Source organism: Panthera onca, chromosome D1, assembly GCF_046562875.1.
Source record: "Panthera onca isolate mPanOnc1 chromosome D1, mPanOnc1 haplotype 2, whole genome shotgun sequence".
NCBI lineage: Eukaryota > Metazoa > Chordata > Mammalia > Carnivora > Felidae > Panthera > Panthera onca.
This window is the reverse complement of record NC_138348.1, coordinates 17,272,705-17,295,102: the sequence shown is the minus strand read 5'-3', so window position 1 is coordinate 17,295,102 and position 22,398 is coordinate 17,272,705. Positions and strand designations below refer to the sequence as shown.

The following is a 22,398-nucleotide window of genomic DNA, read 5'->3' as shown; positions in this document are numbered from 1 at the left end:
GAGCAGGGCCCTTCCAGGAAACCAGGGCCTCTTACAGACAAGTTTGCCCTGTTTGTCATTAAATTATTTGTCAAAGTGAAATATCAGGCCCAAGAGCAAATAGCCATTGCCCTTAACAAACTGAAACCCACAGCCTTCAAAGTTTGACCCTGGAATGAGACTCTCCAAGTAAGATTCTGATGACCAGCTCAGTTCCTTTAAGTCTTTCTGTTCTCAAAAGGGTAATTTGATCCCCAAGGCGACAAGGTGATCAGGTGGCATTCTCCAGCTGGAGACTAGCCCATAATTAAGTAGCAGGAAGTCCCCTCTCTGGAGGAAGGAGGAGTGCAGGTACCTTAGAGCAAAGGCCAGAGGGCTGGTGGAAAAGAATAGGCCTGGGGTGGAGCTCACTCCGGGAAATTTGCACCTGCCTTGGGGGTTATTAACCCTTCCAGTTCCACATAGCCCACCATGGGCTGTGTTAAGCTGGGGTCAGGGTTTTGCCCTTAGCCTGTGAAACTTTAAATGTACTCCATAGATTCTACCCTTTTATTATGGAAAATTTCAAACGTACACAAAAGCAAAATGACTCTTATAACCCCCGTGTATCTATGCCCAGCCTCAACAATTATCAACATTTTGCCTATCTAATTTTACCTAGCTACCCACCTCTTTTTTTTCTCTCTCTTTGGTAAGTATTCTGAGTATTTTAAAGCAAATCTAAGACATCTCACCTGTACAGTAAATGGTACTAATTAAACTGTTCGAAATACTGCAGATGGCAGTCCCTACTTTCAACCATACCAGCTAGACTAATGAGCAAGAAGGTTGGGACCCCCTGGTATAGTATAGTCCCGCCAACCCCCTTCTTTTTTTTTTTTTTTTTTTTTTTTTTTTTTTACAACAAAGAACTCAGAAGTGAGACGCCAACCCCTGGCGTCCAGAGTGGTGCCAGAGCACAAACCAGGGAGAAGTCGGCCCTCCAGGCTGCCTGATGAGAGACAGACTCGGGCTGGTGACTGACTGCCCAGGCCCGGTCCCTGGGAGAGAGCGGATTAACCCCCCCCCCGCCGCTCACTACCCGCAGGAAGAATCCGGGCTGTTCTCAAACGCACTTCTGTTAGCTCTGGACGGGTGCGCGGTGGGCCAGGGATGAAGCCGGGTCCCTGGACATGCAGGAGGCGGTAACTGGAGCGAGGGATCCCGGGCGGGCCGGGGCGGGGTACCAGGGCCGGGGTGGCCTTGGAAACAGAAAGATGCTTGCTCCCACGAGGGGCGGGACAACCCAGGGCCAAGGTCAGGCTGGGTCCCGGGTGGCTTGCCGCCGCCTCCGGGCTCCACGTGGGGAGCGGGCCAGCGAGGTTGGCTTGGCATCCACGCCCGGGGCTGGGAGCAGGAAGTAGTCTTCCGTGGGCGCGGCCCTAGGTGCGGTGCTGCAGGTGCGGCGCTAGGTAGCTCGGGCGGACCGCCAGTGCAAAGGAGGAGGTGAGCACGGGGTCGCCACCGAGGCCCCGGGGCCAGAGCTAGCGGCTGGGCCTGCCTTGAGGAGGAGGCGTTTTGGAAGGGGGAAGGAGCCCGAGGGGTGAGCGTGGTTGTTGCCTTGAGGCTCAGATCCGGCTGTGCCCAAATGAGGGTGGGGGGGCAGATCGCGAGGGTTGATTGAAATCCAGACGGGATAGTGTGGCCTCGGGCCTCAGGGAGCGTCCCGGATCGTCTCCGGCTTGGAAGAGGGATGGGGGAGCTGGAAATGGGGGAGATAGGAAGGGACTGCACCATGGGAGAGTGAGGTGGGGCTAGCAGAGGGAGGGAGGGTTCGTAGGGGGTCTCTGGACGCCAAGGGATGCGGGGCGCCGCCAAGGCTCTGGGGGTGCGGTCGGGCCCGGGATGAGGGGCGCAGAGGACGTACGGAGTCGGGGACAGTTAGCGTCTGGACAAGACAGAGCTGGGCAGGGGTGGGGGAGGGGGGATTGCAAAAAGGGGGCCGAGGCTCAAGCACCTATAGGAACCTTCCGTGGGGGCCGACTCCCCCCCGCCCCACTATCCCCGGGCGGGGAGCGCACCGGAGCGGAGAGGAGGCGGGGACACAGACGCAAGCCTGACTCGGAAGGATGTTTCTGGCCGGCTGTGGCTTTAAGGGTGACGCCGGGCGTGCGGGCCCTTTAAGGAGGGGTCGGGGGCGTGTCAGGAAATGAGTCCTGGGCCCGCCTCGCGGGGGAGAACGGCCTCGGCAGTCCGGAGGCACCGGGGCTGTACGGCAGCCTATGCGCCGAAGGGCTGCGCGCCGCGGGCTTGGGCAGGCCCGGCCTCCTCCCGCGCCCTTTGGGCCCCCGCCACGAGCACCTCTGAGCTTCCCTGCACCCCTCTTTCCAAACCCCTCGCACTCCTTCCCTCCGTTCATCTTACTGCACGCCTCCCCTTTCCCCCTGCAAACCCTTTTAGCCCATGCCTCCCTCTCCCGGCGTCGCTTCCCCGCGCTGTCCTCCGCCCTTCAGCACCTTCGCCCTGCCTTCCTCCCCCTCCCCCTCTCCTTCCTTTCCTCTCCCCTCCCTTCTTCCTGAGACCCATCCCTACAAGGCCTCTTCTGTCCAACCTTAGCCTGTCCCTCACCCCTTCCCTGTGTCTCGTCTCATGAGCCACCTCAGAGTGGGGGCAGATTGTGAGGCTCCCCCCACAGCAGAACCTCTCGGTGGAGAGGCCTCTAGGCCATCCCCCATGTGACAGTTGAGGGCTGCGGCTTGCAGAAAGACAGGAGCTGATTGCCCTGTACTCCAGTTCTGGCTGTAGAGTGACCCAGTTCCTCTGCTACCATGAACAGGGCCCCTTTGAAGCGGTCCAGGATCCTGCACATGGCACTGATGGGGGCTTCCGACCCCTCCGGAGAGGCAGAGGCCAGCAAGGAGAAGCCCTTTCTGCTGCGGGCGTTGCAGATCACGCTGGTGGTGTCTCTCTACTGGGTCACCTCCATCTCCATGGTGTTCCTGAACAAGTATCTGCTGGGCAGCCCCTCCCTACAGCTGGACACCCCCATCTTCGTCACCTTCTACCAGTGCCTGGTGACCACGCTGCTGTGCAAGAGCCTCAGCATACTGGCGGCCTGCTGCCCCGGTGCCATGGACTTTCCCACCCTGCGCCTGGACCTCAGGGTGACCCGCAGCGTCCTGCCCCTGTCCGTCGTCTTCATCAGCATGATCACCTTCAATAACCTCTGCCTCAAGTACGTCGGCGTGGCCTTCTACAACGTGGGCCGCTCACTCACCACTGTCTTCAATGTGCTGCTGTCCTACTTGCTGCTCAAGCAAACCACCTCCTTCTATGCCTTGCTCACCTGCGGCATCATCATCGGTGAGTGGCCAGCCAGGGCCACGGGGAGTGGGGGGTGGGGCGCAGGGACCCAAACCCCAAAGATCAACCCTGCCAGGCATCGTTGGATTTTATCTGTCCCAGCTCCCTTGGGGAAGAGCCTGGGGCCCAGAGACAGTAAGCTCCCCGAGGTCACCCAGCAAGTCAGGGGCCCACCCAGGGCGCCTCAGAACAAGATGGGATTAGATCTACCTTTCACAGAGGGGAAAAAACCAAGGTACAGAGAAGGTAAATAATTTGTTGAAAATCACACAGCTAATAAGTGGCAGAGTTGGGATATGATCTCAAGCAGTCTGGCTCCCTGTGCTTGACCACTGTGTTGCTTCTCAAGAGCTCAAGTGTCCTGACTCTCCATCCAGTGCTATTTCCAGAGAATGCATCTTGTAATAAATATACCATCACCCTCTGACCTTGTAGGCTCGTAGTGATGGCTAAGACAGTGGCAAGAAATAAGCTTTGAGAGGTCTTAGCTGTCTTCCCACGCTTGACCCTTAGAAAATAAGAATTATTGACGGGGGACATGGTGCCAAGCATTCACATTTAGCATCTCCTTTGTTCCCCAGAGGTCCCCTGGGAGGTAGCATCACCTTGATCAACTCCATACAAACCAGGAAACTGAAGCTCAGAGAGGTTAAGTGACTTGCCCCGGGCCACACAACTAGAAAGTCGCCAAGCTGGGGCACAAACCCAGATTGGCCAGACTCTGGGGTCTATGCTTTTAACCCCCCCTGCTCTCCTCTTGTCCCCTAGAGATTATAGCTGCACTGTCCAACACAGTAGCCACCAACCACGTGTCTATTTCCATTTCCATTCATTCAGATTCAATGACATTTTATTTTTTTTTTTTAATTTTTTTTTTTTCCAACGTTTTTAATTTTATTTTTGGGACAGAGAGAGACAGAGCATGAATTGGGGAGGGGCAGAGAGAGAGGGAGACACAGAATTGGAAACAGGCTCCAGGCTCCGAGCCATCAGCCCAGAGCCTGATGCGGGGCTCGAACTCACGGACCGCGAGATCGTGACCTGGCTGAAGTCGGACGCTTAACCGACTGCGCCACCCAGGCGCCCCATGACATTTTAAAAATTCAGTTCCTCAGTTGCAGGTGTTAACAACCCCATTCTGTAGCCACGTGTCAGGTGCTCAGTAGCCACATGTGACCAGTGGCTACTATATTGGACAGCGCAGATGATAGAACATTTCCATCATCACAGAAGGGGTGTTTGCAGCACTCTGGGTAAGAGTGCACCCGCTTCCCTCAGAATCCTCGCAGGGCTCTGTCATCCAGGAATGTGGTCTTTCTTTGAACCTGTTCACGTTTTTTCCTGGGGCTGTAAATTTCGTGTTGGTTGACCTACGTATTCTTCGCTGGTGTCTCCGAGTCCCAGGCCCAGTCTCACTGGTTGCAGGGGAGGGGCCCATCCCGTGCCGCCTGTCCTAGAAAATGTTACTCTCATTGAGCAACTGCTGGATATAGGGCTGCTCAGTCCAGGCCCAGGATGGGAGACGGGAGAAGGACAAGGTTAGAGGAGAAGGAGCTGCTGAGACCCCTGGCGGATTTTCAGCTGCCCCCTCGCCCCACCCCACCTCACCGCTGCCCAGAGCTGATGCAGAGTCACAGGCCTCACTTAGCCAAACACCTCAGGGGTCTCCACTTCAGCCTCACTGGACCCTATGAAGGGGGGAGGGGGAGCAGGGAGAGGGGAGCCTCCTGATGCGAGAATTTGCACGAAGAAAGGTGAAGTTGCTAGGGAAACTGGGCCCAAGTCCTAAAAGTAATCAAAGTAGCTGATAGTGTGATAGCGTCAGAAAAAGTGCCTTCACTGGCCACACTGATGGGGCAGGGGCCCCGGCCCCCTCTCTGCTTCGCTTCCCCTTAAGATGGGTCTCAGGTGACTATTCCGGGGCCCTTCCTCCTTTCCCAGTATTGGGTGTGAGTTCCCTCTAGGGTGTGGAGCCTTGGGGTGGGGGTCCCTTCTGGACTTGGAAGGTCACGAGCCGGAGGACTGGGGGCGCTCTGGCTAACCCTCCACACCCCCAGAGCAGGTCTACAGATACCTGTTTGCAAAGGCCCTGCCAAGACCCAGAATGTGCTTGCAACATAGAAGGGGCCTTACCTCCTTCAACCCCCAAAGCCACCTCCAGAACAACCTGCGTTCATGCATTCTTTCAGGCAGCCAACAAATATGAACGGATGGCCAGGCACGTGCCAGAGACTGGGCCAAACTTTGGGGATACAAATTCGGCCAAAGGGGACCGGGTTCCTGGGCTCCCGGAGGGCATGGTGATGATGCAGGGCAGTAAGTGAGTTATGCTGCAGGGGTGAGGCTGCGATTGGGGTAATAGAAGGTGCTACAGGGACCCTGGTGGGGGTGGGGAGGGAAGCAAAGTTGGAAATGGGGTAATCTAAGCAGGCGTCCCGGAGGAAGTGCTAGATGGGTATAAGGAAGGGGTGAGGACACAGTGTTCTAGGCAGAAGAAAGTACCTGTGTGTTTCTTCATGCTCGGGCCATCGGGGGCCTTGCCCAAGTTAAGTAAGTCTGGAAGGTTTCCTGAAGGTAGTAGGTGAGGAGGGGCTTTAAGCCAGGACAGGACCTGAGCAGATCTATCCGTACTTTAGGAAGATCATTCTAGTTGCAAGGTGGAGGGTAGTGTGGTTGGAGTTAGGGGGTCGAGAAAGTGACCCGGGTCTCTATAGATGAAGGAAATGGGAGCTCAGAAAAGTTAAGTCACCTTTCCTCAGGCCATGCAGCCTCTAAATGGCAGAACCCAATTGGAGCCCAAATCTCTCTGACACCAAAACTTCTCCTACTCTCCCATGTTACCAGATGCTGTGGCACGAGGTACAGCACGTGTAAGATTCAGCCCCTGCCTCCTGGGAAGGTGGGGTGTAGCCAAAGAGATGGGACAGTCCCCATGGGCAGGTGACAGGCAAGGGGTCTTGCAGGGACCATGGAGGCTCTGTGAGCAGGAGGTGACACAAGATGAGGGTGGCAGAAAGAGTGACTGTCCCAAAAGACCTCAGGCCACAAGTGATTCTAACTCATTATAGGCTCAGGCCATTTTACAGACAAGGAAGCCAGGGCTCTGAGACCTTAAATCACTTGCCCAAGGTCACCTTAACCACTAAGCACTCAGCCCTTTGGAGCTCATTTCCAGCGCTACTTTCCAGATGCCCCAGGCCAGCACAGTCGCCCTGGTTATGGGTGCTCACAGCATGCTGCACTGTTTTATGGCCCTCATTACAATTGTAATTAAAGAAATAACTGCGAAATGAATCGTCTTAACGTCGTTCTCCTCTGCTAGTATGTAAGCTCCCGAGAAAGCATTCATGTCCTGGGCCACTTCCCCAGCCTTTGTATGGTGCTTTGCATGTAGTAGAGAGTTTGGACATGTTTATTGCAGAGAGGGCCTGGAGGACGGGACAGTGAGGGCAGCATTACGGTCTGTGACCTTCGGTGGCAAAACTCTCTGTCCTTCTTCCTCCCCGTCCTCATCCTCTTTGCCCCTCTCCTGTCTCCACCGCAGGTGGCTTCTGGCTTGGTGTGGACCAGGAGGGGGCTGAGGGCACCCTGTCTTGGACAGGCACCCTCTTTGGCGTGCTCGCCAGCCTCTGTGTCTCGCTCAACGCCATCTACACCAAGAAGGTGCTCCCAGCCGTGGATGGCAGCATCTGGCGTCTGACCTTCTACAACAACGTCAATGCCTGCGTCCTCTTCCTGCCCTTGTTCCTGCTGCTGGGGGAGCTTCAGACCCTCCGTGACTTTTCCCAGCTGGGCAGCGCCCACTTCTGGGGCATGATGACCCTGGGCGGCCTGTTCGGCTTTGCCATCGGCTACGTGACGGGACTACAGATCAAGTTCACCAGCCCCCTGACCCATAACGTGTCCGGCACCACCAAAGCCTGTGCCCAGACGGTGCTGGCTGTGCTCTACTACGAGGAGACCAAGAGCTTCCTCTGGTGGACAAGCAACATGATGGTGCTGGGGGGCTCCTCTGCCTACACCTGGGTCAGGGGCTGGGAGATGAAGAAGATTCAGGAGGAACCCAGCCCCAAAGAGGACGAGAAGAGCAGCATGGGGGTGTGAGCTCCTGCAGGGACCTGGGGATGGCCCAGTGGGGGAGAATGCCCAGGGCCGCTCTCTGGACCCTGAGAGGTAGTCTGGAGGGGGTATTGTTTACAAACCTGCTCACAAATCGGGTGGTTGAAATAGAGCCAGTGTTTTCAAATGATGTCGGAAAGTTGCCAAACCTATCTCGACCGCCTTTCCTGTTTCTGAGTTTTGTCCTCCCCTAGGGAGGCAGGACCCCCTGGGAACAGCCAATGAGTTTCTCTGGAAGAGCACTCGCTTTCGGGGAGTAGGAGAAGGGCAGCACCCCATCCTGTCCCCCTTCCGGGGCCTTCTACCTCCACATGACCTTTGGGGTTGGGGACGGGCCACAGCTTTGAGGGACAGTGGTAAGTCTTCACTTATACTCAGGGGAGATGGGGGTATGACCCCACCACAGGCCAAATGAAGGGGTTTGGGAAACCTCACATCTCTGGGTCCCAAGACAGGCAGCGAAGCTTTGACGCCGCAAATCAGCCTCCCTCCGGAGGAAATTGTGGGCTGGGCTGAGGGGTGACAGACAAGCGTCCCCTCTTGGTCTTCTCCGCCAAGACCACCAGTCCCCAGGGAAGGGCACGAAAGATCATTTGCACCCAAGCCTGGCTCTGGAATCCCCAAGGACTGCTGGGAATTGGCCTGGGAATGGGGCACATCGTGGGAAAGTGCCCTTTTCCCACCATCTGCACCCTACGCTCCCAGCTTTTGGACATGGGGGAGCCACACAGCTTTTACAGGTTAAGCAGGGTCATTAACACCCTCCCCCGGTCCCTGACACTCAGAAGCTCATTCCTCCCCTCCTGAGGAGCCGCTAGCCCTCTGGTTTCCCAGCACCTGACTCAGGTAAGACCTCCCGGAGGTGCAGCCAGGTCACCCTCCTAACTCTGGCTTCCCAGAGCATCATCCCCAAGAGGACTGGTAGAGCCAGGGTCCTGGCTCAGAACCTTCTCCCTCAGCGGTGCTGTGCCTTCCCCTGAGCCAGATCCCTGCCTGGGTGTTGGAACCTGACTCTGATGAAGGTGATAAAGTAACAATTATGTTTCTTCCCTGAGGCTAGGGCTGAAAGAACCTTCTCTTCCCCTTACCAATGCCCTGCCCCCACACCCACCACCACCGCCACCCCCACCCCCGTGGGCTTAGGACGGCCTTCACAAACCCTGTCTCTTCGGCTGTGCATTCTGTCCCACCCATCTCCTTGGGATAATTCCTCCTGTTTTGTCCCCATAAGGAAAAGTTGGGGAGAGTGGGTCTTCTCATCCGCAGTGGTTTCTAATGAAGTTAGTCTGGCCTGATGCTCTGAACTGTGTGTGAGTTCATTAAAAACGGGAATGAGACGTTGTAGTGGAAACCCTGACAGTTGGGGTTCTTTTCTTTCTTGCAAAGCTAGTGCCTGACTAAACTTTGATTGCGGAAGCATCCACTTCAGAGATCGCCGGACACACAACCAGGCTGCCTCCCCATCTGAGACCCCTTCATTTTAAAGACCTTGATTGATTTCAGTAACCGATCACTTGGGCCACTTCTTTTCTTCTCTTCCTACACTTTAAATTTCCACTCCTGTGTTTTGAATTCACCAATAAAGAGTGAGCCTGCAAACCCTCGACCCCAATAAAAGCAGATCCCTAGGCCTGTGTGTGCTCTCATTCTCTCTCTCTCCCTCCCTCTCCAGTCTCCCCCCACCACCCCCACATCGCTGTGTGGCCCCAGGTGTGCTGTGTAATTTCCAGATCCTGTAAGTAATAAACCTTTATTTTTTCAAAGTTTCCTGATGGTTATTGCTGAAGGGTGTCTTGCAATCGTTAAGAACCACAAGGACCGTCCGCATTGCTTATCGACAGGCCGGTACCAGCACCAAACAAATCAGTGTAGTTGGCAGAATTGCATGATGGCCCTTACAGTCAACCAAGGGGAATGCCCTTATTACCTGCGACTTGCTTACGAACCACCTAAGTCAGGTGGGTGACACCATCTGGAAAAGGAACACAGCTTGCTGGGGGTCTGTCGCACTGCTCTGTGCTTTTGCATATGGCCTCTGTGGTATGTTGCCTGAGGGATCCCACCCAAAAGCTTACAGCTGCTGTGATTATCCAATGATCTCCCCAGAGCAACATGATCAAGACCATATGGTCTAATGAGACAATTAGACCACTAATTACAAAGGCCTTCATTGACTATTCATGTGTATAAGGGTCCTCAAGGCCAAGGAGAGCCAAGGAGGGTAGATTGGGTAGCTAGGCTATTGTCATACCCAAGGAGTGGCTTTGGGCTACACACTAGGAAAACGTTCCTGCAGGTGAGGAGGACTGGTGACCACCAAGTCTGTGGGTCATGCATGGACTGCACGCTGTAACCCAGAAGAGTCCGATAGCCTTGCAACCAGAAATCAATGGCACCACCGGAGGGAAAATGCAATTGATGCTATGGTGTCTATGTCACCAGTTCACTCAACTCTGTCACTCTTCATCCCCTGATCTGATGGGATATTCTGGGTCCAATCCCCGGTGTGATGTTACTAAAAACAATAATGGACCGGTAAATGATCTCAACATCTGGTTCCAGTGCCTCCTAAGAGCCCTGAGGAGGTACCCCAGCTCCTTGACAAATGCAGAACTTCATGGATGCTAGATATTCTATTCTCTTCAGTGCCATGTGAACCAGCAAGCAAGACTGCCATTGGGCTCCTGAGGCCTGAGGGCTTTTCCCAAAGACCTGGTGTATATTGTGCCAGTGGAGGCAGATCATAATCCTGGAGAGGTCTCTTAGGATACCCTGGAAAGGAAAGTGGCCACCTATGAAAAGGGTTCATTGTGACACCATCCAAAATTTTCCAGCAACGACAAGTAAGGTCAAGGGCATAGGAGAAAAACAAGAAGCAGAAACTGACATCAAAAGCTATACCTTAACTGAAATTCAAACCTTTATGTTAAAGATTTTATGCAAAAGGAGAGAGGGGAACTGATTGGTTCCTGTGGGTTTTCTGATTTGTTTGGAATAGGCTCCGAACTGTGACTCATAGCAGTCAAAATGTGTCAACTGGCTGATATCTCTAAAAACCCAAAAATCCATAGCTTTCTTCAAGAGCCTTCTTGGCTGTATGTTTGTTTCTTCTGCAACACCAGAGATCCTGAGCCCCCTCAGCTTTCCCCTGAACTGGGCAGGGCTAAAAGCATGCCTCGTGAGGTGTCCCCAACACCAAGGGGAGAGCTGGCAGGGTTATCGGGGCCCCTAGTGAGGAGGGAGAGAGAATGGGAAGGCAAAGGCCCCTAAAGCTACCCATTTTGGGGCCAGGACCCTCTTCTCACTTAGATATTGATGGCCTGGTGTCAGGCTCATCTTCTACCACCCTGATCCCTGTTAAGGCTCCCAATGCGTGGAAAATATTGAGATGATGCCCATCTCCTGCCGCACAAAACTGGCATGATCCAATGGGTTTATCATTTCCATGACCGCAATGGCCCAAATGACTCCCTCTTCCATTTCCAACCCTAAAGAGGCCCTATTTGACCTTGAGTCCATAGAGCTTTTTAGTTTAATATTTACCCATCCATTTTGAGAGAGAGAGAGAGAGAGAGAGAGAGAGAGAGAATCCCAAGCAGACTCAGCACTGTCAGCATAGAGACTGATATGGGGCTCGAACTTATGTGAGAACATGACCTGAGCCAAAATCAAGAGTTGCATGCTCAATCAACTGAGCCACCCAGGTGCCCAAGATGTATTTTTTTTTTTAAATTTTTATGTATTTACTTTGAGAGAGAGAAAGAGAGAAAGGGGGAGGAGCAGAGAGAGAGGGAGAGAGAGAATCCCAAGCAGGCTCCATGCTGAGCAGGGCTCAATCCCACCAGCATGAGACCATGACCTGAGCTGAAATCAGGAGTTGGATGCTTAACCGACTGAGCCACCCAGGTGCCCCCAGAGAATTATTTTTACAGGGCGCTCCCCTAATTATAGGGAAGCACTGCTACTCTTTACTGGGACTGTGGTAACCATCCAAAGGTGCAAAATCTCTTAGAAGAAAACTTACCTTCTCTCTCTGTCCCTTGAAGTAAATCTTACCATGCCTTTGACATGTAAACACAAATCTTAAATATCCTCTCCACAAATATTAGTAAAAAGCTTTAGCCCTCTGAGCAGGTGAACACTTACTCCAACTGCCAAACAAAATTTGGATCCAAGCGGCTCTTTTATAAATTCATGAGTTTTGCTTTATTATACTCACCTCAACGATTAAAAATTTAAAACACGTGCTATAAGGTCTCTGTGTCTATAGATCTATATATGTTGTAAATGTGAGATATATTTCTACCTCTATTGGTATCGCTAAAATTAATTTGTAAAGGGATCTATTCGGTTGGCTAAAAAACAAGTGTTTATATGAATTAGGGATTCTGAAAACTCTCAGAAATACGAGAGAAATTAACCCAAATGTTTCTCAAGTTCTTGTGATCTAGGATATTTGGTAAATAAAACCTAGTTCAAGTTTTTTTACTTAATTAAAACAGAAATGTCTTGAGAGTTATCAGCATTAAATACAATATTTTTATTCTCACTAGGTTTACTAAAGGTCCAATAAGTTCAGGTTATCTCTTGCAAAACTTGTCAGCAAGAAAAGTAGCTTGGGATGATGTCTGACTTTGTCTAGTATCTAATGAAGTTTTTTGTGGGTTGTGTAAACATAATTGTTGGAAGAAAGATTTTGATAGATGTAAGTGGGATACGAGGTTTTGGGTTAACTTTCCAGCAATAATCATGTATTACAGTATGTTTACTAAAAAATAGTTGCCCAAATCTTTGGTGGCTTTTATCCTTAGAATTTTGCTAAGTTAAATTAAATGATGGGAATTCATTTAAAGTCTAGATCATTTCCAAACAAGATAAAATACTGAAACATTAATCATTAATTCCTAACCAACCCTAAGTTTACCTACTTTTGGCTTGTAATTCCAGAGGCACTGAAGATATTTGAGTCTGTTGGTAAACCTGTCTTGTGCCACGTTGAAAAACTGTTGTGAGGAAATGTTGGTTTCTAGACATTATGAAATGTATTCACAAAATTGCCATCTAAAGAACGCTGGTGTAACAATTGACAATGAAAACCTTCTTAGTTTTCCTTGGACATTAAAGCTACTAAGGGTTAAGAATTCTAATTAATATTTGCAACTCAAGCTACTAGAAATAATAGGAGAAACTTCAAGAAGAGGAAGAAGTGTTTTTGGCTAAGAGACAGTATGAAATAGGGAGACGCATTTTTGTTAAGAGAAAAGAAAGTAAATTTGTCCTAAAGTAAAACTGTTTATTTCTGGAGGAAGAAGAGGAAAATAAAGGACAAAATGGTACAAAAAACTTGGGGAGAGATGGGGCACCTGGGTGGCTCAGTCTGTTGGGCATCGGACTCTTGATTTCAGCCCAGGTCATGATCTCACGGTTCGTGAGTTCAAGCCCCACGTTGGGCTCTGTGCTGACAGCTTAGCGCCTGGAGCCCGTTTCGGATTCTGTGTCTCCCTCTCTCTTTACCCCTCCCCTGCTCATGTTCTGTCTCTGTCTCTGTCTCTGTCTCTGTCTCTCTCTCTCTCAAAAACACACAAACGTTATAAAAGAGTCAAGTTTCACTCAACAAATGTATAACCTTCCATACTTGCATTTAAAATCTTTTATTGTCACTTTGGTTAAATAAATAACCAAGGATTGTTTCATAATAACCTGTGATCCTATTTAGGCAAGTGTACGAAGTATTTTTATATTTTAGACAAACTTTCCCAAATCAAATTCTATACGAAGTCTTTCTGGCCTGGAATGCAATGGTCAACCTAAACGTGATCCTATCAATTTCTTATTTTTTTTTTAATTTTTTTAACGTTTATTTATTTTTGAGACAGAGAAAGACAGAGCATGAATGGGGGAGGGGCAGAGAGAGAGGGAGACACAGAATCGGAAGCAGGCTCCAGGCTCCGAGCCATCAGCCCAGAGCCCGACGCGGGGCTCGAACTCACTGACCGTGAGATCGTGACCTGAGCTGAAGTCGGATGCTCAACCGACTGAGCCACCCAGGCGCCCTGATCCTATCAATTTCTAAGCCACCGCCAGGTTCCTTAAACAGAAGGGACACGGTGATTTCTGCATCCTTTGTATGCTCAAAAAATTAAGACATTCTTAATATTATTTGTACTTTCTTAGACAAAAATCAAGGGAAATTTTACTTTAACTTTTACCCCAGATTTTGCAGCGCACATTAAAAGGTTCATGGCCTCCGGCTTCATCTCAAGTATCAAACTAATTCACAAGTTAAAAAAAAAGTTTTCAGGGGAACCCCAACTCTCGGCACAAATTGAACAGCCCGCCTCACTGTACAACATCCCACACACGCATGCACAAAGACCTGCAAGTGTGTGTAGATGGGATTGGAGGCACACGCGGCCACAGACCCCAACCTGGATGCAGATGAAGCCCAGGCAAGTCTTCCAGTGTCCCACCCCACCACCCCCACCACCCCCAGCTCATCTCTATGGTATTTAAAGGGAACGGAACGGCCTCCAGGAATGTGTCCCCTGCAAGAAGGCAGGGGACACGCCAGCATCCCAGACCCCAGACTGTCCCCCTTCCTTCTCATCCCTTTCTGAAGACAGGGATGTTGAAGTTGGACTTCTCAGGAAAACACTGGCAGGTGAAGTTGGAAAATTGAGGAACGGTGAGCTGGCCCGATGCTTCCGGGCCTCGCTGTTCCTATCCGAGATCCGGGATACCCCTGTCCTTCCTGCCCCACAACATGGTGGTGAATGACTGCTCAGCATAGTCCCGGGAATACAGTGGGTTATCACTCTTATTACATAAGATTCAATCAAGTGAATGGGAAGATCTGACTGGCTTTATTAAATGATTCACGAATCGGAGCCGGGGCACCTGGGTGACTCAGTCAGTTAAGTGTCCAACTCGTGATTTTGGCTCAGGTCATGATCTCACGGTTCTTGGGTTGCAGCCCCACATCGGGCTCTGCGCTGACAGTGCGGAGCCTGCTTGGGATTCTCTCTCTCCCTCTCTCTCTCTCTCTCTCTGCCCCTCCCTCAGTCGCATGCTCGCTTGCCTCTCTCTCTCTCTCAAAATAAAGAAACTCAAAAAATAAAAAATAAACAAATTTTAAAAAATGATTCGTGAATCGGGCAGCACACCATCTAGCAAGTAGGGAGGCACTCCAAGGAGCTGTATTTTATGGACTTGATTTATATGTTAAGAAATCCCAGGTGGGGGGATTGGGCAGAATAGGTGAAGTTTTTATAGGAAAGTTTTGAGAGGTGGAGGGTGGGGCAAGAAGGTTATTAGCAAAGGAAAAGGAGTATTCCAGAGGAAGCTGTTTGCTACGGGGAAAGCAAAGTGTCCTATCGTGCAGATAACCTTTCTTCTTTGGGATCTGGAGAGGACCCAGAGACTAATTGGCACTAACAGAAAGAACAATTTCCTGACTGGTTAAGGCTACATTTCCGTGAGGGGGGGGGGGGGGGGGAGGAGGCGGTGGGGACGGGGGAATGCAGTTAGATTGGGACACCATTTGGGGCCTGTGGTTTTCTTTTTTTAACACTATTATCAACATCAACAGACGACCGTCTCCTTTATTGGGTGCTAACTCTGCCCCACGCACTAGGGAGACAAGCAGTGGAAAAGACACCGTAAACAATCAGATCCATGCAGTGCATTAAGAACGATGAAGAATACAAAAAAAAAAAAAAAAAAAAGTCAAAATGGAGAATAACAGAAGGGAAGCTTCTAGATAGAATAGTCAGAGAAGGCCTCCGATGAGTACACCTTTGAACCTCAGACCCAAGTGATAGGAAGGAGCCGGCCACAGGAAAAGTTGGGGAAATGGTGCTCAGACAGAGCTTATGGACCTCGCAAACAACCTGAGGAGGGAAAAGAGCTGGGCGCAGTCGAGGACCCGAGTGAAGGCCAAGGTGACAGGAGCAGAGTTGGGTAACCCAGCTTCTTATTCCCACTGGGTTCCTCCTCCCAGGGGAAGACATAATCCCAGAAACAGGAAACGGGGTAGAGACAGATTTAACAACCTCCTGACATTAGTTGGAAACCGGGTTCCTTTTGGTTCCACTCACCAAGGGGAGGAGTAGAGAGAGGAGTCAGAGGCCAAGTTCCAGCCAGGGAGCATTATACTGACCACAGCGAGGTTAGATTTATTCTCAGTGCCGTAGTCAGCCACTGAGGGGCGCCATGACTTGATTTATATCTTAAGAAATCCCAGGTGGGGGGATGGGTGAAATAGGTGAAGGAGATTAAGAGTACACTTACCATGATGAGCACTGAGTAGTATATAGAGTTGTTGAATCACTATATTGTACCCCTGAAACTAATGTAACACTGTATGTTAACTATACCAGAGTTAAAATTAAAAATATTAAAATACTAGATAGATGATTAGATAGATAGATAGATAGATAGATAGATAGATAGATAGATAGATAGGACTTAGAATATATCCCTCTGGCTGTTGTGAGAATGGATGGGCACGAAAGGTGAAGGTGGCCAGCCAGGAGGCTGTAACGGTGGCCAGACAAGAAATGACAATGGCTTAGATCATGGTGGTGGCTGTAGAGATGGAGAGAGAATGCATTTCAGAGGTAAAGCCAATAGACTTTCAGAGGGATTGGATGTGATGTTGAGAGAAAAGGAGAATTCCAGGACAATGCCCAGACCCTGGCTTACAGAACTGGGGAAGGAGGTGCCATTTATTGGACAGAGAAGACTAAGGGGTGAGAGTTTAAGATGTCAGATGGTTGGTTGGAACAAGACATCTTCCGGTAGGCATGTCAAGTAGAGTCTAGGACATTAGGACTCTGGAAGTTTCTGTGAAGAAGAAAGCACGAAAGAAACAGCCTATTCCATTTACTACTGATCTGTACATGGCCTCTCCAGCGTGGTGGTCACAGGGTAGTTGGCCCCCTTACCTGTTATTGGCTTCCACCAGAGTTCAGGTCCCAAGAAGAGTAGGTAGATGCTAGCCGCCCTTTTCTGACCTGGTCACCTAGTGTCACTTCTGCCTTTCTCCATTGGTTCAAGCAATTACAAGCCCACTCAGGATCAAGGGGAGGAGAGAGTCCCCACTTCCCATGGGAGGAGAGTCTAAGACCTTTGGGAATATGTATTACCACCACACAGCACTTCTTACGGCTGTCCATTGATAACACCTCCTTGCTAAGCCATGTGGTGTAGGAAATACAAATGACGCACATATGGGTTTATTCCTTGTAGCTCAGTGAGGAACCCCATTTGATCATAGGTAAAATGAATGCCCAAGACCCATCCTTGTATGACTCCCAGTATGTCCTCTCAGTAGTAATAGCTAGGTGTTTATATTATGCCTTTAGATTTTCAAAGCACTTTAATAGTGCTTATAGTCACGGACTAGCAGAACTGGAAAGGATTATAGTGATTGAGATTACCCAGCCTAGGTATGAGCTCCCTGCATCACTTCCTGGAATCATTTGTGATGGCACTTAAGCTGCCCCTAATCACAACTTTTTGAATATTAATGGTATAATATCTAAAAAACATGAAATTCATTCTTTCAGTAAAGATTTGAGTACCTACCGTGAGCCAGGCATATATCAGAGATTCAGACAGACCACAGTCCTTGCATTCTTGGAGCTTACGGAGAAAAGAACAACAGCAAACAAAAAGACAACACATAAATAATACATAGAATGTGCCACAAAGAAGATAAGGCCCAATTAGGGGACTGGCAGCATCAGGCATATGACTAGTTCGGGGATCAGGACCTCTCTGAGTAAAAATGTGAGTAAAGATCTAAATGTAACAAAGGAGAGGTCAGGAGAAGCTCTGGGGTCAGAATGTGCCAGGCAGAGGGATCCACAAGTGCAAAGGCCCTGGGGTGGGAGAGTGGTTGGTGAGTGAGGAAAGGCAAGACCTGGGTGGCTGGGAGGTGGTGAGAAATGAAATCAGAGTGTGCTCAGTGGAAGTATGTAAGTCGTAAGATCTATTATGGGGGGGGGGAGGGTTGTGTGTGTCTGTGTCTGCCACCAAGAAATCCACTGAAACTCGCTGTGGTATTTGCACACCCAGCACCTTCCATTCCTCTCACCCCCAATGCACATACTGCATTTCCCATCAGGAGGTGGGGTCTACTGAATCCCTGAATCAGGGCTGACTTACTCTAACCAAGAAAATACAGAAAAAGCAATATTCTGGGGCTTCTGAGGCCAGGTATTGGATGGACTTCTGTTTCTCCCCCTAGCATCCCTGAGAACCCCCTCAGGAAGCCTAAGCTAGCCATATGGGAAGGCCACAGGGAAGAGAACCAAGGCACCTCAGCCAACAGCCCCTGCCCACTCCCCAGGTGAGTACAGCCACATGAGTGACCCCGGGGAAGGCCAACAGAAGGGCCACCCAGTCAACCCGCGGAATCTAGAGAAACAGGAAATTGGTTTTTTAAGCCTCTAAATTATGGGGTGGTTGACCATGCAGCAATAGATAACTAATACATTAGCCTAAGTAAGTGGGGGAGGGGCTGATATTTGAAGGAAACTAGGGTTTCAGGAATTCAAGAGAGGCCAAGCCTCGGAAAGAGTAGGAACCACAACCCTGTGGCTACCTGAGCCAGGTTCATGACCTTCCTGCCTGAGCGCTACCTGTGATACAGCTCAGACTCCCTTTGGGGTCCGCTTCCCCAATTCCTGGGAGGAGGGTACGATTGGGTCCAGGAAAGTCACATATGTCATCCAGACCATTGCTACAGGGCCCATGGGTGGTCCCCAGGAGTGCTGGGACAGACAGCAGCCCAGGCACTGGGCTGGCACTGGAATATTCTCCCCGATAGACTGAAAGAGATAAGAAAATGTGACCCAAAAAGTTTCGGGTTTTTTTTCCCAACTTTATTTTTGTTCAAAAAATGCTGCTCATCAAGGAACTTGTCCAAGCCCCTTATTTTGTAGCTGAGGGAGCTAAGGCATAGAAATGTTCAAGGAAGTCTCTGAGGGCACAGAGCATATTAGTAGTTGAGCCCAAAGTGGAACACGAGTCTCCTGGTCTTAATCCAAAGTTTGTTGTTGTTGTTGTTTTTAACATGCTTGAAATCATGCACCTGATTGGTAGGGAAGCTATTTTATTAATTCAGCAACAGTTAAATAAATTTTACTAAATGACACGTGCTGCTGAAAGTGCTTTACACATATTAATTTATTTAATCCTCATAACAACTCTACGTGGGTACAATATCATCTCGCTGATGAGAAAAGCTGAGGCCCAGAGAGGTTGAGCAATTTGTCTGAGGTCACACAGCTAATTAGCGGCAGAATATAATTGAGACCCACGCAGTCTGTCTCTCAACCATAAAATCATGCTTTTATCTTTCATCTAAAGATAAAAGGAGACTACATATTGAGATTAAAAGATGACTCAAATCACATGCTAGTCGTGTGGGCTTAGCTAAATCACTTAACCTCTCTGATCCTTTCCTCATATGAAAGAAAAGAAGGCTGTTTTTTTTTCTAATGTTTTATTTCTTTATTTTGAGAGAGAGAGAGGGAGAGAGAGAGAGCGCCAGGGGCGTGCGCGTGCACACAGCAGGGGAGGGGCAGAGAGGGAGAGAGGGAAAGAGAGTCCCAAGCAGGCTGCATGCTCTCAGCTCCAAGTCCATTGTGGGGCTGGATCTCACCAACCACGAGATCATGACCTGAATCGAAATCAAGAGTCCGACGCTTAACCGATTGAGTCACCCAGGCGCCCTGAAAACTGTTTTCATTTAAGAGATAGCTTGATTTAAGGAGTCAACCTACATGAAAGTTACACTAGACGAGAAAACTGAGGCCCCCAAGGGTCAAATGACTTGCCTGCGCCAATGACAAGATCGAGCGTGGCTCTCAGCCCTCCTGACCCTGCTTGCTTCCCACGGTACCAATCAGCAGGGGGGAAGCCGCCTCCCCAGACACAGCCCTCACCCTCGCCCTCCCCCCACCACAAACTGCAGCTTCCGCGGAAGGGCTAAATTTAGGGTCTGAAACCAGCTGAACTGGGGACAGTGGAGCCTGCTGTGCTGGAGCCCCTGGGCCAGGTGTGCTGGGAGCTTAAGTGGAGGAAGGCTGAGTGTGGGTGTGGGGGAGGGGGTCCTGCTTGGGGGGGGGGGGCAACAGCAGCTGTCACTGAGCCCCCCGTGGGGAATTTATAACGGAAATCAGAGTCCAGCTCCAGATTTCAGACAAGCCTGTGACTCAGAAAGCGTGACTGATTTGCCCAAGGTCACAGTGTCACGGGGCAGAACCCAGGCCAGTGCCCTTTCCACTGAGAACCACCATATTAATTTTTAAAGAATGACCATTATTATTATCATCAGTAGTAGTAACATTTGTTGGATACTCACCACATGCCAGGTGCTCTTCTAAACGCCACATATATTAACATCTGAGACAGGTATGGTGAGCATCCCCATTTCACGGATGGGGAAACTGAGGCATGGAGCATCATGGTCATGGAGCTGAACCTGAACTCGAACAATATTTCATTGAGCTCTGCCCTCAACTCCCATAACGCCTAGCGGGGTGGGGTCAGCAAAGGCGAGCACGGACCTCCAGCTCTGTGCTAGAACCAGGAGCTCAAAGTCATCTGAGCTGGACTCCAGGAAGGAAGGCAAGAGGACACGGAAAGGACATGAAGGTTGTCACCTTCTCCGGAGGCCAGGCAAGTAACAAGCATGAGGGAAGAAGCCAGGGTGTGAGTCAACAGGTATATTGGTGGGACCTGTGGCAAACTGGGGACCAGGAAGCCCAGCCAAGGGCAGAAAATTCCTAATTTCCAAAAATACTGCTGGGCCACCAGCTTTCAACTTCTAGTCTTTGGAGTCCATTGGACCTGAGCTGGAGCCCCGGCTCTGCCATCTGTTGGCTGTGTGCCTTCACCCGAGTGAGTTAGCTTTGCAGAAACCTCGATTTCCGGTCCACACCCAGCTGTGTGACCCTAGGCAACTGACTTGACGTCCCTGAGCCTTGCTGGCCTCATGCGGAATGACGATGATAACAGTCGCTACTCCAGAGGGCACGACGATAATTGGATGAGACCATGCAGAGTACGTGGTTAGCACACCGTCTAGGACAGACGCAGCAGATGTGAGCGCTAGAGGGAAGCTCACGGCAGAAACAAGGGTGGGACTTTGTCCCCTCTGCCTGTGGGGTCAGCTCCCAGGCCCGGCCCAAAGCAGCCTTCCTGCCTGCGGGGTGGGAGAGAGCTGCCCCAGCAGGAGTCAGAGATGCCAGGAATCTGTGCTGCCTCCATCCCTGCCGCTCTCATCTGCTAAATGGATCTCTGCTCCTTCCCTCCTGCTGTGTTTGCAGGGAAGATAAAAACCCTTTTTTTATCACAGGCGTGAACTCCTCAGAAAAACACCAACAGGGAAAACCAGGAACAGAAAGGAAGAAGGTGAGCTGGAGGGGGGCTGTGGTGAACTGAACAGGGATTCACAACTAAGTTCCCATCATTCTTTGCCATTTGGGGGTGTATTGCTAGGATGTCTAATTTTGCTGAAGCAGCCGGAAATCCGAACCTTTATGGGCAATCTCCCGCTTTTTAAACAGTGGCTCAGATTTTATAAAATACCTCTGTGGCTGCTGCATGGACCAGACTCAGCCTCAGGCCATCTTTCACAACTTCTTTCTTGGCGTATAACTTGTTTCAGCGGCCTGTCACATTTGTGAGAGGTTGATAGGACACAGAATCCACGGGCCAAGATGGCGGTATCCCTGTGAGCCAGAGCTAATGGGATTGCCCCTTTGCCTGTCCCAGTGAAATCATCCTTCTCGGGGCACCTGAGTGGCTCAGTCAGTTGAACTGGTCTGGGCAAGAGCACGTGTGCAATTCTGGCCAGTGAGACCCGAGGGGAGGTCTGACAGGGCGCTTCACTAAAGACCTCTCTCTCTGTTACATAAGGTGTGTGGAGCTGCTGCAGCCATTTTGCCACCATGAGGAAAGCAGCCAACATCTGAGGACAGATGAGGAGAAAGACCTGGGAACCTGGGTGCTCGATCTGGGACTTATTTCACTTAGCATCTAATCTTTCAGTTCCTCAAGCGCTCACTGCTCCACCCACCTCAGGACCCCTGTACATGCTACTCCCTCTACTATCTGCAACACTATTCTTTCTTTCTTCATAAAGTTGCACCTGCTACCCCCTCAGGTCTCAGCTCAAACATCGTCCAACAAAAGCAAATCTGGACAAAGATAGGGAGGCACTTAGAAATTAGAAAGAGACTATTGCAGAAGAGATAAGACTTTTGTCTCAGAAATCTGTGAGCATCTCAATCTGCAGCAGAAAAAGATTTTTCTTTTACAGGATAAAAGGAGGAGGCCAGCAGAGTCTCCAGACAGGCAATGGGAAATGACCAGAGGGGTCAGCTAGGAGCAGGGTCTTGGCTCTGATCAGAAAGGGGGCACATTCCAGACAAACAGAGTTCACGGGTCTGTAGGCAAAAGAAGCCTGACTAAAGTTTGGTCAAGATAAAGCAGAGTGCAAGAAATGGGCCACCGTGAGCTTGCTCGACATCAGTTCCTCAGAGAAGCCCTCCTTTACCACCTAACTTGGATGCTGGGGCCGGACTGCCTGGATTAAATCCCAGCTCTGCCTAGCCGTGCAATCTTCCATGAGTTCCTTAACCTTTCTGTGCCTCGTTTTCCTCATCTGGAAAACAGTGATAATAAAACGATCTATCTCACAAATTGTCATGGGGATCAAGGGAGTTGAGCTGGTCCCTGGTACACAGTTAGCACTTAATAAACGTTAGCTATTGTGACATGATCTCTGAGCCCCTATTCACTTTCATGTCTGGATCCCCAGTCCTAGGAAAGCAGCTGCCGCATAGAAGGCTCTTAGTAATGGGGCGCCTGGGTGGCTCAGTGGGTTGAGTGCCCGACTTCTGCTCAGGTCATGATCTCACGGCTCGAGAGTTTGAGCCCCAC

The 22,398-nt window shown here is 50.4% G+C and overlaps 1 protein-coding gene across 3 annotated transcripts; it reads left to right on the top strand.

The window, feature by feature from the left end:
* The first annotated feature begins 945 nt into the window (after window positions 1-945).
* SLC35C1 (solute carrier family 35 member C1) lies at window positions 946-9,206 on the top strand. Of its 3 annotated transcripts, none has more exons than XM_060606470.3 (3): window positions 946-1,163; window positions 2,795-3,321; window positions 6,866-9,206. In XM_060606470.3, the coding sequence occupies exons 1-3, from the start codon at window positions 1,132-1,134 to the stop codon at window positions 7,423-7,425; spliced, it is 1,119 nt and encodes a 372-aa protein (XP_060462453.1). In that variant the 5' UTR covers window positions 946-1,131; the 3' UTR covers window positions 7,426-9,206. The 3 variants fall into 3 exon arrangements, with proteins under 3 accessions (XP_060462453.1, XP_060462454.1, XP_060462455.1); XM_060606471.3 differs by lacking the exon at window positions 946-1,163 and adding an exon at window positions 1,337-1,464; XM_060606472.3 differs by lacking the exon at window positions 946-1,163 and adding an exon at window positions 1,454-1,561.
* Window positions 9,207-22,398: the final 13,192 nt, after the last annotated feature.

Bases quoted from the DNA above. Each gene is read 5' to 3' on its own strand.
- SLC35C1 (XM_060606470.3), top strand. From the start codon at position 1,132: ATGAAGCCGGGTCCCTGGACATGCAGGAGGCG. The intron at 1,164-2,794 runs GTAACTGGAGCG...TACCATGAACAG, and splicing joins CCCTGGACATGCAGGAGGCG to GGCCCCTTTGAAGCGGTCCA. The intron at 3,322-6,865 runs GTGAGTGGCCAG...TCTCCACCGCAG, and splicing joins CACCTGCGGCATCATCATCG to GTGGCTTCTGGCTTGGTGTG.